Consider the following 15,087-nt stretch of genomic DNA (forward strand, 5'->3'; position numbering starts at 1 on the left):
CCCGCTGGCCTTTCTCGCTGCTTTTCCTCTCCGCTTTGCCCTACAGACCCTTTCAGGGGTTTGTCTGCCTGGCAGCTGAGTAGAGTTTCTTTCTTTCCAAAGCCACGTGCTCTTGAGAAATATTTACACCACAAAGTGCTCCTTAACTTTTGTAGCTGTCAGCCTCTTTCTGTTTGCAGGGCTCCCGTCGCTCCCCATTGCCATTTTTCTGGCATCCTGCACTTCTGTCTCTGCCTTCTTGTGCTTCTAAAAAGTTCTAAGAATTCCCTGACTAGTTAACTGAGGGTCAGCAACTGAGCAGCCCAGTGGGGGGGCGGGACCCACAATTGGAGTTGTTGTTTTTATTATTATTATTATATTACTACTACCATTTGTATCTCACCTTTTTCCCTAACAGAGGTGGTTTACAGAGTAAATCTGCATTATTTTGAAAGTTGCATGAAGATTTGCATTAAATGTTTAGTGCTTGACAGAACTGACCACATTATTTGGCTATTTGGGGGTATCAGATTCCAGATTAAACTTCCTGGGAGAAACAGCACCCAAAGTCCTCACCCCCACTTTGTTCTGCCCTTTCCAGGCACAGGCCTGGGCTTTCCAGGAATGTGTGCTAGCGGGTTTTGTTTCTGTTTTTGTCCTGGTGCTTTCCCTGGGAAAATCCATATTTCACCATGAATTGGAACCCAAAGCAATCCACAGAAAGGCCATTTGCTGTTTGCTCCGATTCAGTGGTAAAATGCTGCTTTTCCTGGGGAAAGCACTGTGTCTACTCAGACACAGACCTGGGAAGGCCAGACCGGTTCCTAGAAACAGGGCACAAAAGGGAGTCTGATGAGCTCAAAGATGTGATTCAGGACATTTACAGGACTAATAAAGCATGTTTAGTAACCATGAATGTCTGCTGAGTGGTTCTTGTTCCCACCAGGCCCACCTTGTCTGGGTGTGAATCAGGCCAGAAGCGGTGTGGGTTGGTGATGGGGGCATCCATGTGGGGCAGCATGTATTCCAGAACAAGGTTTTCTTCTTGACTTAAACTCAGTGCAACAGGTGAAACGGGTTCCCTGATCTGGATACAGTAAGGAGTGTGGAAACCTACAGAGTCCAAAGGAAGCAGTTGACAGAGTCAAGGGCTGGGGAGTTTATAGAATAGTAGAGTCAGAAGGGACCCCAAGGCTCATCTAGTCCAACCCCCAAGTGTGCTCGTGTTACTTGTACCAGAAGACTCAAGTGTGTCGATCTCCTGCCATCTTTGCACATCTTCCAGCACCTTTTGCCAGTTTGCATTTCTTGGTACAGTGGTACCTCGGGTTAAGAACTTAATTCATTCCGGAGGTCCGTTCTTAACCTGAAACTGTTCTTAACCTGAAGCACCACTTTAGCTAATGGGGCCTCCTGCTGCTGCCGCGCCGCCAGAGCACGATTTCTGTTCTAATCCTGAAGCAAAGTTCTTAACCCGAGGTAATATTTCTGGGTTAACAGAGTCTGTAACATGAAGCGTATGTAACCTGAGGTACCACTGATGTGCAGAGATCATTCCTATTCTACTTCGTTCAAGAGGGTTCTGGAAGCTTCTCTGCGTAAAAGAAACAAGCAGAGGGTTCATGATGTTTGGGTTATTCCTTCTGGGAAGCGGAGTACAGTTGGCTTAAAGTGATTGTCTTATCTCTTCTGTCAAGGTCATGCTGACTATAATAAGAGGCCAGAAGGCGCCTGGGTTTCACGGTCTCTATCTTCCTTCTAATGTGATGTTCTGTACATAGTATATATAGTGTTAAGCTTTGGTTTTATGGTAAGTTATTGCAAGTTTAAGTGAAGTCTGCTGCAACTGGATTTCTTATGGACTGTGCCAATCCTGAATGTATTGGATTTCTGACCATTATGCTTATTTGCCTTCAGTAGCAGCAAAGCTCTGCTGGATGAAATATCAATTGCCTCTGGTCTATTTTTTGGGAATCCTGCAACCTGTTTAAGTTTTTACTCTGCTAACTATACGTCGGAGTTCTGCTCTGGATCAATACTGAGTAGAATTTATGACACCTTTATTCCCCCAGACAGTTCCCTTTCACACGAAGGAATGAGCTACCAAGCTAGAGGTCGCATTGGGCAAATGGGAAATGGAAAAGTGCACCAGTTCCCTCTCCTTCTCCCCAAGCAGTCTTGAAGGATAGTGTAGAATATAGTCCTACGAGGACCATCTTGGTACTGAGTATGAAAGCACACTGAACATGCTCAGAGACCAGTCCTCTCCAACCTTGGCATTGATGTCCGAGGATGGCATTGGTCATGGCCTCCCCAGACCCATTTTTGGGGGTGCCCAGTTGTGCAATGGGCTGGTGATTCTGAGAGCTGGAGACAGCGCCACCAGGATGTCTCTTGGAAACAGCAGCCACCTCAGTGCTGCATCCTCTCTCTGCCTGGGGATGGAAGAGCCTCAGTCCCAATGCATAAAGGGAGGAATCTGCTGGATGGGGGCAGTGGAGGGGAAATAGCTTGTCAGGTTTAAGTGTTTTTGTTAGCTGTTTTAGACTTTGCAATGTTAATATGTGACCTGCCCCTGCCCCAAACACCAACACCCAGGAGAAGGTGAAGGCCTGATCTTGGTGGCCCCCATCCTGGGGGTGGGGGTTAGTGGCTGGCTGGCTGGCTTGTTCTGAGCCTATGGAGAGGCAAGGGCCAGGGCAGCTCAGAAAGACCCCCAGGAAGAAGAGCTTTCTGACACTGAGTGGAATGGAGCCCCTTGGAAGATGCTGGGCTCTCCTTCCTTGGTAAGCAGAGGCTGGATGTCCCATCAGTCGTGTGTGATCTGGTTGAGATCCCTGCATTGGGCAACATACAATATAAAACATATTGGGTAGAAGTTCCATTCCCCTCTCAGTATTCATTACTTAGTAGGGACAGTATGAAAGGGACCAAAGGATGGAATCTCTGAAAGAAAATACTGTTAAAGATTGATTTTGCTTAAACGTGCTATTTCAGATTTGGGGACACACACCCCCTCCCCAGGATGTTGATATGCAGGAGGAGGGGTGTCCTTTGGTGTTTAAAGTATTTTCAGAAAGAGGGAAGGGGGATGTAAGGCTCTCTGGTATTTGGTATGAGAATAACAAGTCTGGGAGAAAAGATAAGAACATACTGTGTTTGGGCTTAAGAATTGCATAGCAAGACTGGGAGGGGAGCGTGTTAAGCCTGGGAAAATGGACTGAGGTCTGTTTTGTGAAAAGGGAATTGCACAACAAAGTAAAACAGACTTCCCTGGATGTTTATGGAGTCTGTAAAATCTCAGTATTTTAAGTAACATGCAGTGAACGCAAAAAGGCAGGATAATTAAGTTGTATGAGAGGAAATAGGATTTGAAATTATGACTAATGGATCGATTAAAAAAAGATTAATTATATTTGATTAATTGAGGAAGTTGTTGGGTAAATGTCTAAACAGGAATTGAGCTTGTGCAGTCAGTGGAAATAGTTTCTAATTGTTTTTCATCCATTCCTAAGAAATAGTATTTTACTGTGAGCAGCAAAGGAGGGAGGGAAAAGAAGCATCTTGGAGGCGGGTGGAAAGTCTTTTTTTAAAATTGGTGTTAAATTCGTGTTAATTTGCTGATAATTTGTTTCAGATTTGGAAAATTAATAATAATTAATTGCCGGACAAAAAGATCCCTGCCTGCAGGAGCTTGGACCCTCGAAGTCCCTTCCAGCTCTACAGGGCTGGGGGTCCGGGGATGTGGGCACAGAGATCTCTGCTGGTGTCAGCAAAAGAGCCTGTCTTTGCCCCAAGAAGGGAAGCAGACCCTCGTGGCCATCCCAGGACAGGCTCCCTCAGGCAGGAGAACAGGGCAACAGTGTGGAAGGAGCCTGATATATACTGTACTTAGAGTCCCGTAGTGATTTCATGCTCTTTACTGCATCTCATGAACAGTGAATTGAATCCCCCCCCCCAAAAAAAACCTCAGGCTTTATATACATTATTTGCACAATGGGTCCTGTTTGATTGGCTGATTCTGTTTCCTGGGGCCTGATTGGGCTGCTCCTTGTTGCATTCTAGGATCCTACCTGCCTATTGTTCTAGGATCCTGTTGTTTCGTCGTTTAGTCGTGTCCGACTCTTCATGACCCCCTGGACCAGAGCACGCCAGGCCCTCCTGTCTTCCACTGCCTCCCGCAGTTTGGTCAGACTCATGCTGGTTGCTTCGAGAACACTGTCCCACCATCTCGTCCTCTGCCGTCCCCTTCTCCTTGTGCCCTCCATCTTTCCCAACATCAGGGTCTTTTCCAGGGAGTCTTCTCTTCTCATGAGGCGGCCAAAGTCTTGGAGCCTCAGCTTCAGGATCTGTCCTTCCAGGGAGCACTCAGGGCTGATTTCCTTAAGAATGGAGAGGTTGGATCTTCTTGCAGTCCATGGGACTCTCCAGAGTCTCCTCCAGCACCAGAATTCAAAAGCATCCATTCTTTGGCGATCAGCCTTCTTGATGGTCCAGCTCTCACTTCCATACATCACTACTGGGAAAACCATGGCTTTAGCTATACAGATCTTTGTTGGCAAGGTGATGTCTCTGCTTTATAAGACGCTGCCTAGGTTGGTCATTGCTTTTCTCCCAAGAAATTGGGCTGATACTGCGGGCCAATCAGTTGTTGCATTCTCGGATCCCACCTGCCTATGCTCGGATCCTGGCTCAGGGCCTAGCAGCCCCTCGGCTCCCCGACTGCCACGCGGAGAGGAGGCAGAGGGACGCCCCCCGGAGGACGAGGAGCCCCGGAGGGCCAAGACGCGGCCCGCAGCTCCCACCTCCTGCCCAACCCGCCGGCGGAGGGTCTGGCAGCTGCAGACTACAAGTCCCGGCGGGCCTTGCGCTCGGGCGCCGCTTCTCATTGGCCCGCAGCATCCGGGTCCTAGGCTTCGCTCTCCGCCCTCGCGCAGCGATTGGCCGAGCTCCCGCCACCCCGGAAGAGGCTCGGCGCGTGGCGGCTGCGGAGAGGCAGGTGAGGAGCCGGGACTCCGGGACTCCGGGCGGGGCGGGGCTCGGCTTGCCGGGCGCGCGCACGCAGAGGGGCAGGGGCGCGCCCCCCCCAGGCGCCTCGCGGGAGGAAGGGGGTCCCCACTCCCCCCCCCAGGCGCCTCTGCACCGATGCCCAGGGCAGCCCTTTCCCACGTGCAGGCTGCATGCGGGGCGCGCCCCTCTCGCGCGTTCCCCTGGAAAAGGCCGGGGCTGCTTCCTGTCTCCTTGGCATCAGGAGCTGCTGCTGAACCAGCCCCACAGCACGGTCCGGGGGGGGGGCTGGGTCCTGATCAGGGCAGGGATTGGGGTCTGAGCCCGTGTCCCTCGTCCCCGGCCCCTCGCTCCTCCTTCCCAGGGATCCCTGTCGGCTTCTCAAAAACTTCCCACTCGCTTGTCTGGCTCAGAGCTTCTTGCAGTTGCTTCAGCCTCTTCTAAATCCACATCTTCAAATAAACGCAGCACAGACCCAGCGGAGACTGAGCTCTGCAGTCCGTTCAAGCACCTGGTCCCAATCCACCTTTTAGGGAGTCCAGCTGTTTCAGACCCCGGAGGGGCAGAGAGAAAAGCATCTCTCTTGAAGGCAGCCGGTGTTGCCAGGACCAAGGCTGGCCAGGAAAGAGCCCCCCCCCCTCCGTTGAGCCGCTTAAGGGATGCCCTCATTTGCACCCATGCAATCCACCTCTCCCCTGGCTTGGCCCTCCAGGCCATCCAGTTTCTACTTAGCAAGAGACAGAGAATCTTTCTTCCGCCCTCAATCTGCTCCCAGAGCTGCCCTCTGACTGGATCCAGACCGGGGTTGGACCCAATGACCCTCAGGGTCCCTTCCAACTCTACCTGAGCCCCCCACACCTGCCTGGAGATTCTTCCCCATTGAGCCACAGGAGAGCAGCCCTGTCGGATCAGACCCTTCAAGTCCCAGCCAGCCCAGAGTCGCCTTCCCTGCTGCTCATCAAGGAAACGGCTCCCTCAGGCGGGGAAGGGGCCCTTCGAGAGAAGATGGGCGCCTCACTCTCTCCTATTGCCAGAGCCCCTGGGCAGCCCATGAAGCTGAGCGTTGGGAGGTCCAGGGCAGATGGAAGAAAGGCCTTCTGGACGCAGCCCAGGGTTAAGACTGTGGAACTCCCTCCCCAGGCAGAGGCAGAGATGGCCACCCATCTGGAGGGCTTTGAAAGACACATTCAGGGAGGAGGAGCTGGCTCTTGATGGCTGGTCGCCACAATGGCTGGCTCTGCCCTTCACAGCTGGAAGACAGTGGATGCTTCTGATGTCCTTTGGGGTGATTTGCCTGTTGGAGACCTCCAGGCAGGATCCGAGCACAAGAGCAGCCTTCTCCCCTCCTGTGCTTTCCAGCAACTGGAAGCGCTGCTCCCTCCGATGGTGGAGGCAGAGCAGAGCTATCCTGGTGGGTCATAGCCCTCTCCTCCTCTGAATTGTCTAATTCTCTGTTGAAGCCATCCAGGTTCCTGCTTCCTCCAGGTTCCTGCTTCCACAGGTTGGCGATGTGCTGCACGAAGAAGGACTTGCTTTCATCCATCCTGAATCTTCCCACATTCATCTTCATGGCATGTCCACAAGGTCTCGTCTCATGAGAAGGAGGAAAACTGTTCTATCCACTCTCTCCCTGCCATGCATAATTGCATAAACTTCAATCCTGCCTGTTTTTCTTTTTTAATAATAATAATAATAATAATAATAATAATAATAATAATAATAATTTATTATTTGTACCCTGCCCATCTGGCTGGGTTTCCCCAGCCACTCTGGGCGGTTTCCATAAAAACCAGAAATACACTAAAATATCACAGATTAAAAACTTCCCTGAACAGGGCTCCCTTAAGATGTCTTCTGAATGTCAGGTAGTTATTTATCGCTCTGACATCTGATGGGAGGGCGTTATACAGGGCGGGTGCCACTACCGAGAAGGCTCTCTGCCTGGTTCCCTGTAGCTTTGCTTCTCGTAATGAGGGAACCGCCAGAAGGCCCTCGGAGTTTGACCTCAGTGTCCGGGCAGAACGATGGGGGTGGAGACGCTCCTTCAGGTATACTGGACCGAGGCCGTTTAGGGCTTTAAAGGTCAACACCAGCACTTTGAATTGTGCTCGGAAACATACTGTATATACGTATATATATATACATAGATATATATACATTTTTATTGGTTTTTTAAACATATCATTTCCAACAATCATATAACTTCTTATCTTATACAATATTTTATACTTCCATCAACTCCTCTGATGATTTTTCGTTCTTTATCACTTATTCTGCATTTCTTAATTTCTCTATTACTCTTAATTATCATTAACTAACAACTTTCCTCATAGTCTTTCTTGCAATATTTCAAATAGTCCTCCTTACAGAACTTCTTGCAATCCTACTAGAGTAATCTGTTCATCACAATTACTTTTCAAATAGTTAATATATCTGCTCCAGTCTTCTAAGAATCTCTGGTCCCGCAGGTTTTGAACCTTTCCTGTTAATTTATCTAATTCTGCATAGTCCAGGATTGTGCCTGTTTTTCAAGGATTTATTTTTAAGAGGAAGGGTAGGAAGAGGAACATGAAGCACCCTCCCTGCATAGTTGGGGGTCTCTGAACACAGGCCGGCTCATGGGGTGCCCTCTCTCTCTCTCTCTGCAGACCCCCCTTTTTTCCAGCATGGCAGAGCAGCCGACCCACGAGCTGCTGGATTTCCTCCGTCCAGATACCCGTGTGGACCTGAAGGAGCGGGCCACGCACTATGTGATGGGGCTGACAGGCGACCCGGAGGGCAGGCGGCTGCTGGCCTCAGAGCCGGAACTTGTGTCCGCCCTGCTGGCCCTGACCAGCGACCGCTCCCCCTGCATGGCCACGGACGCTTACCTTGCCCTCATCAACCTGGCCACGGAGCCCGCTGCCCACGGGGCCCTGAAGGAAGGGCTTCCTGTCCTGCTGAAGCGCCTGCTGGATCCCGCCTTCCCCATGGCCAACGAGGTCTGCACGCTGCTCTCCAACCTGTCTCGGGAGGAGGCCTCGTGCAGAGCGCTCTTGGCCGCCCTCCAGCAGGAGAGCCTGGGGGGGCTGCCGGCCCTGGTGGACGCCTTCTGCACCGAAGACTTCAACCCCGAGGCCTCTCTGCACTACCTGGGGCCCTTGCTGTCGAACCTCAGTCAGCTGCCGGAAGCCCGAGACTTCCTCTTGGACAGATCCAGGCAGGTGCGGGTGGGGGGGAGGGCGCTGGGGTCGAGGGGGGTTATGGGGTGCACAGGGGGTGGGGGTTGGTGTGAAGACTGCCAAGAAGAAAGGGGGAGTAGCAAATATATAACAGTCTCAACAGAGGCATGCATAGAGCTCCTGTTCTGAAAAGCAAGTGCAAGCTGCTTTTCTCGCGTTCCCAAGAGTAGGACTCGAATCAGGGGCTTCAAGTTGCAAGAAAGGAGATTCCAACTACACATCAGGAAGAACTGACAGTGGAATAATAATAATAAATAATAATAATAATAATAATTTATACCCCGCCCTCCCCAGCCAAGACCGGGCTCAGAACGGCTAACACCAGGTATAAAAACAACTGCTTGAAATACAACTTAAAAAACAAGATTAAAATACAACATTAAAATGCAGCCTCGTTTCAGCAAAAACTCAAAAACTTTTTGGGGGATGAAAACGTCAAGTCTTCACCAAGGCCAACTATCCAGACTGGTCCTACGTGGGCCAGAGAAAAGCCAGGGAAGTCCCCATATATGAGTTCCATCACAGAAGGAGAGGAAAGAGGGGGAAGGAATAAAGTTGATTCCAAGCCAAAGCCAGGCTTGTCTTACAGGCCCTGCAGAAAGAAATCAGATCCTGCAGGGCCCTGGTCTCATGGGACAGAGCGTTCCACCAGGCCGGGGCCAGTGCTGAAAAGGCCCTGGCTCTGGTTGAGACTAATTGGACTTCCTTAAGGACCTCCAGGGTGCTGCTATTTACGGACCTTAAGGTCCTCCATGGGGCAGACCGGGAGGGGCGTTCCGTAGGTATGAGGGTCCTAAGGAACAGATTCCCATGAGAGGTGGCAGACTTTAAGCAGAGGCTGGATGGTCACCTGCCATGTAGGAGTTAGTTGAGATTCCTACATTGCAGGGGTTGCACTGGATGACCCCCAGGGTCCCTTCCAACTCTACAATTCTCTGATTCTATGTTTCCTCCCTGAATTTGGTAAGCTGCCCCCCCCATTCACCAGTTTGTTCTAAGGCAGCTGGGAGGGGGAGCTTCTTTCCCCCAGGTGATACAATTAGTAAAAAGGGACGCAGGTGCTGTGGTCTAAACCACTGAGTCTCTTGGGCTTGCCCAAGGTCGGCGGTTTGAATCCCCATGACGGGGTGAGCTCCCGTTGCTCTGTCCTAGCTCTTGCCAACCTAGCAGTTTGAAAGCACACCAGCGCAAGTAGATAAATAGGTACCGCTCTGGCGGGAAGGTAAATGGCGTTCCCGTGCTTTCTAAAACCAGAGAAACTAAAGAGAAAACAAACAGGGAGGGTGGAGCTCTGACAGGAGGGATCTACCTGGGCAGGGAGAGCTCCTTCTTTTTTGGAAGAGAGGCCTTTCATTCAGCGCTCAAGATGCTCCCTGCTTGAGTGACAGGTGCCTCTGAGGGGCCTGCAGTGCATTATGGGAGGGTGGGAAGCCCCTGCTTTTCCTTAGGGCTCCTCCTTGACCCCAGATCCCCTCTTCCTGCCAGGTGTGTGGTGCAGAGGTTGCTGCCTTTCACACAGTACTCACGCTCATCCATCCGCCGAGGAGGGGTGGTGGGCACGCTCCGCAACTGCTGCTTTGAATATGGTAAGTGGGGGGTTTGGGGGGGTGTGCTTGCGCGCGCGCTCTCCCTCTCTCTCTATCTCCCCCTCTCTCTCCCTCTCTCTCTCTCTCCCTCCCTCTCTCTCTCCCTCTCTCTCTGTCCTGGCCCAGATAAACCTGCTGCTTTTCTTTGGCTGTGGGTTGGTGGGGGCTGCTTAATTTGTCCCTGCATCTGGAGTCTGCAGGTCCTGCAGTTTCTGCGCTCCTTTCGCTGCCAGTGCTCCCAGTCTCTTGCAGGGGGGGCTTGGACCCCACCCCAGCAGGGTCTTTTTGTTGTTGCTGTTAGAACATTTATCAATTTTCCAATAAAAAACATCCAATTAACATATCAATTCATAATCCAATAAAAATAAATAAAAATTGTCTTCCGAATTGTGATTTTGATTTCACGGCTTCCCACAGCCTGGACCTCGAAGCGTCTCCAAATCTCGGTTCTGCCTCTCATCTCTCATCAATATTTTCATATTTCCATATCTTGATTTTTATCTCTCCAACTGTCTCTGCGATCCTCAGTCATGTCAGAAACCCACCCCAGCAGGGTCTTTGCCTGGCTTGTTTCCCCCAGGGCACCACGAGTGGCTGCTGAGCGAAGAGGTGGACCTCCTCCCCTTCCTCCTCCTCCCTTTGGCTGGACCTGAGGAGTTTCCGGAGGACGAGATGGAAAGTGGGTCCCTTTGGGAAGGCGGGGAGGGGGGCAGAGGAGATCAGAGTCTGCCCCAGGAAGCCCCAGCGGGGCGGGCGGGCAGACGGGCAGGGATGTCTTAGCCCCCTCAGTCCTGCGGGGGCCTTGGGGCAGTGGGCCTCCTGGTGAGGTGGGACTGTGGGGCGCTGTGGCCGCTCGCTTGCCCCTCTCAGCCCTCGCTGTCTTGGCCCCAGGGCTGCCCCTGGACCTCCAGTACTTGCCAGCAGAGAAGAAGAGGGAGCCAGACCCCGACATCCGCAAGATGCTGCTGGAGGCCATTATGCTGGTGAGTCCCGGCCTGAGGTGGCCTTCACACCCCTGGGCAAGGAAGGGCCTTTTCCAAATCTCTGCCATTGTCGTCATTCCCCCCCCCCTCAGTCTTTGGTTTTTTAAAAAAACAGACCCCTGGAACCTTAAGTCTTGAAAAGAAAGATTTCAGCTCTATTCAAACTTACCGTATTTTTCGCTCTATAGGACGCACCCGACCATAGCACGCACCTTGTTTTAGAGGGGGAGAACAAGAAAAAATAAATCTCCCCCTCTCTGCTCAGCACCCCTTCAGCGAAGCGGCAGGAGAAACGGAGCCCCTTCCATTTCTCCTCCCACTTGGCTGAAGGGGCGCTGCGCAGCGCTCCCTCTCTGCTGAAGCCAGGAGAGTCTTGCTCTCCTGGCTTCAGCAAAAGGAACCCGAAGCCTTCGGAGCGGAGCGCAAGTTCCCGCTGCACTCCGGAGGCTTCTGGCAGCTATCCCTGAAGCCTGGAGAGGAAGAGGCTCTCGCTCTCCAGGCTTCAGCGAAAGCAACGCGCTCCCTCTGCGCTTCGGAGGCTTTGTGTTGCTATCGCTGAAGCCAAGGAGCCTGCATTCGCTCCATAGGACGCACACACATTTCCCCTTGATTTTTGGAGGGGGGAAAGTACGTCCTCTAGAGCGAAAAATACGGCAGATCCATGTGGAGAATGTGGATTTTGCCCTCCTTGCCTCCAACTCTGAAGAACTGGAGGAGAGCATCTGCTGGATGAGGCCACGGGGCCCCCCTGGTCCAGCCTCCTGTTCTTCCAGGGGCCCCAAAGGGGAACGGGGATGCAGGGCTGAGCGCAAGGGCACCTTCCTCCTCTGTGGTTTCCAGCGACTGGGACCCAGACCCGCCTCTGCCCCTGATTATGGAGGCAGGGCAGGGCCCTTGTTAGCCCCCTCCTGCAGAGAAAACCCTTGCAGCTGATTCAGCAGCCCCAGAGCAGCCAGAGTGTTTGAGGCACTGCAGGGACCTGCAGGTAGGTTTGCCCCAGAGAAGAGAAGGTCCTCAATTTGGGTCTTGGGGGAGACAATTTGTAGGCCCCACAAGCTCACCCAGCTGACCGTCTTCCATATCTCACCCTCCTGGCCTGTTGAGCCTCTTCCCTCCTTCAGGCTCCCCCCACCCCTTTCACGTCTAGGTCTGCTGCTGCTTCCAGCCGGCCTGATCCTAAACAGATCCATATTTGTCGGGACAGGAAAACCGCCTTTGCCCGGTTCCCCTGGAGGCAGTGCATGGGGAGTCTTTGTCTTCCGCATGGAGGATCCCCTCCCTCGTTCAGCTTCCTCTGGGGGTCCTCGATTCCCACCCTGTGCCTCCAGGCAGACCCTCTGCACCCCACCCCAGTGACAGGCGACCCTTTGCCATTTCTCTCCACAGCTCACAGCCACCAAGCCGGGGCGCCGGCTGGTGCGAGAGAAAGGCACTTATCTCATCCTGCGGGAGCTGCACAAGTGGGAAAAGGACCCAGGTGTCCTGGCCGCCTGCGAAAAGCTGATTCAGGTGGGCAGGAGGGAGTGGGGGGGCAAGGACTGGTGGCCTGGCTCCCTCTGGTCACTCAGGCCCAGGGATGGCTGGGAGATGCTTGGGGTGGGGGAATCCCTGAATGGCCGCGGGCTGCTCTGGATTGGGTCCTGTTGTGTGTGGGGGGGGCTCCTTTGGGACAGGAGGGAGAGCGAGCAGCGTGACCCATCTGAGAGGGGTTCAGGTGATGAAGAGTCTGACGCATTCTGCTTTAAAGGAAAAAGCAAGTTGATCCCGATGTGTTTAGCTTGGAGGAAAGATTAAAGGGAGAATGTGGTGCTCTTTTTAATCAGGAAGCAGGGAACTAAAATGGTGAATAATCTCCAAGCATCCAGGCAGAGCCCGTGAGGCGGGTGGGGAGACAAAACCTTTGCTTGGTGGTGATTGAGGTTTGTGAGATCCAGTTGGGTTTCTGGATAACTGGACTGGATAACTCAGGCCACAGAAGGAAGCGATGCAGAAGCTGAGCACTCAGAATATTTCCCCCCTTTCCTCTTGTTCATTGGAATCCCTGCCCCCTGTTCTGTTTCTGCTTCTGTAACCCCCCCAGGGTGTGCAGTGGGGGGGGCTTTCCGGCCCCCCAGGCCCTTCCGGTTTGACCTGATGCTCTTGCACAGCTGTTTGGGGTCGGGACAGATGCTGCTTGGGGCTGAGGCCTGATGGTCCCTTTCCCTCCTCCCTCTGCCCTGAGCAGGTCCTCATTGGGGACGAGCCGGAGGCCGGGATGGAGAACCTGCTGGAGGTGGAGATCCCTGCGGAGGTTGAGGAGCAGCTGCAGCGCCTGGATCTGGAGGAGGAAGAAGATCAGCTGCAGCAGCAGCAGCAGCAGGGCAGGAGCCAGGCGTCCGGCTCTGAAGGGCTGCAGAGATGAGACTCAGATAACTGGGACAACGAAGACCCCAAGTCCTTCTCTCCCTCCGCCCCGGCCAGCCTTGAGGCCAAAGCCCCTGGGACTGCAAAGGAGAGTTGGCCAAGGACCTGGGCCAAGGAGCAGCCAGCAGTGGGGCGACAGAACGGAGCCCCCTTCAGGAACGGAAAGGGCAGGAGCTGGAGCGTGGGCCCGCCCTGCCAGCAGTTTGTCCAGGCAGAGCTGGGTGCCCTTCCTGGGCCGGGAGGGGGCTGGCCTGCCCTTGGCGGGGGTGTTTTCATTTTGATAATATTGTGGGTTTTACGTTGATCTTTTCTGTGAACCACCCTGGGACCTCCAGGTATAGGGAGTTCTATAATTTCAGTAAACAAATAATAATACTAATTCTGCCACCACCTACAGAAAGAGGGCGGTGAGTTGTCAGTGCCAGGGACACTACTGCCCTCCAATAAAATGTTTGCCAGCACAGAAAGACCCAGTTTGTATATGGCATTTGATTCTCTGAGGTTCCTGCCCTCCTTCTGGAGTCTGAGCAAGAAGACAGCTCTGTGAGTCTGGCCAGTTCTGCCTGGCTATAGGTGTCCCCCCCCCCAGCCGCTTGCCCCCCAGCCTCCTTCCAAGCAGTGTGTCTGCTGCAATGGCGGATGTGCTCCCCACATGTGTTGTGATACACACCAGCAATGTCTGGGCTGCCTTTCAGCACAAGGACCCCTTCCAGGATGTTCTCCTCCAGACTTCCCCAACCTGCCGCCTTCTGCGTGTTTTGTACTACAACCCTGGGGATGATGGGAGTTGTAGTCCAAAACATCTGGAAGGCAGCAGGTCGGGGAAGGTTGCTCTAAGCCTGGAAAGGACAGGAACATTTCTGGGCTGCCTTCTTGGTCCGTCAGTGATGAGCTGCCTGTTTCCTGCCCAGGGAGTGGGGAAGACTCTTGTTCAAGGCTCCCCATTTGGATGGCCACTGAAAAAACAGGATGCAAGACTAGGTGGGCTTTGGGCCTGATCCAGCGGAAGGGCTCCTCTTAGGTGCAACCCGCCTTCCCTGCTCCTCATCTGCTCCCCTTCACTCCTCTCCCCCCACCCCACCCGCATTCCAGAGGTCCTCAGCCCTTTCCAACATGAGAGACTCTGCTCTGAGCTGAAATTGCAGAGAGCTTGGAATACTAGGAAGAGATGGATTCAGGCGGCTGCAGGGGCTTAAGGCTGGGCAAAGGGTGCGATCCCACCAAGGGAGAGCAATCTCATCAGCTGCTCTTAGTTGCATGAGGCTCTTGGTAGCTCACAAAATAACATTTGCAGCCTTCAGATAGTAGCCATCCACAGCCGACTCCTCCTCCATGGATTTGTCTTTCAAAGCCCTCCAGATGGGTGGCCGCCTCTGCCTCTGCCTGGGGGAGGGAGTTCCACAGTCCAACCCTGGGCTGCGTCCAGAAGGCCTTTCTTCCATCTGCCCTGGACCTCCCAACACTCAGCTTCATGGGCTGCCCAGGGGCTCTGGCGTTAGGAGAGAGTGAGGCGCCCATCTTCTCTCGAAGGGCCCCTTCCCCGCCTGAGGGAGCCGTTTCCTTGATGAGCAGCAGGGAAGGCGACTCTGGGCTGGCTGGGACTTGAAGGGTCCGATCCGACAGGGCTGCTCTCCTGTGGCTCAATGGGGAAGAATCTCCAGGCAGGTGAGGGGGGCTCAGGTAGAGTTGGAAGGGACCCTGAGGGTCATTGGGTCCAACCCCGGCCTGTGGCAGTTGATGGGATCCAGGCAGAGGGCAGCTCTGGGAGCAGGTTGAGGGCGGAAGAAAGATTCTCTGTGTCTCTTGCTAAGCAGAAACTGGATGGCCTGGAGGGCCAAGCCAGGGGAGACATGTATTGCGTGGGTGCAAATGAGGGCATCCCTTAAGCGGCTCCACAGGGAGGTGTGG

At 53.3% G+C, this 15,087-nt stretch overlaps 1 protein-coding gene across 1 annotated transcript; it reads left to right on the forward strand.

Moving 5' to 3' along the window:
* Positions 1-4,915: 4,915 nt before the first annotated feature.
* HGH1 (HGH1 homolog) lies at positions 4,916-13,646 on the forward strand. The gene is made up of 7 exons (XM_081874558.1): positions 4,916-4,978; positions 7,635-8,185; positions 9,693-9,793; positions 10,374-10,472; positions 10,685-10,776; positions 12,163-12,285; positions 13,001-13,646. The coding sequence occupies exons 2-7, from the start codon at positions 7,653-7,655 to the stop codon at positions 13,175-13,177; spliced, it is 1,125 nt and encodes a 374-aa protein (XP_081730684.1). The 5' UTR covers positions 4,916-4,978; positions 7,635-7,652; the 3' UTR covers positions 13,178-13,646.
* The last annotated feature ends 1,441 nt before the right edge of the window (positions 13,647-15,087 follow it).

This window comes from Podarcis erhardii (genome assembly GCF_964252035.2).
Source record: "Podarcis erhardii genome assembly, chromosome: 8".
Taxonomy (NCBI): Eukaryota; Metazoa; Chordata; class Lepidosauria; order Squamata; family Lacertidae; genus Podarcis; species Podarcis erhardii.

What these genes read in the sequence shown, in the direction of transcription:
- HGH1 (XM_081874558.1), top strand. Translation starts at nt 7,653, where the DNA reads ATGGCAGAGCAGCCGACCCACGAGCTGCTGGATTTCCTCCGTCCAGAT. An exon ending in TTCCTCTTGGACAGATCCAG is followed by an intron (nt 8,186 to 9,692) that starts GCAGGTGCGGGT and finishes TCTTCCTGCCAG; the next exon opens with GTGTGTGGTGCAGAGGTTGC. An exon ending in TGCTGGAGGCCATTATGCTG is followed by an intron (nt 10,777 to 12,162) that starts GTGAGTCCCGGC and finishes TTCTCTCCACAG; the next exon opens with CTCACAGCCACCAAGCCGGG.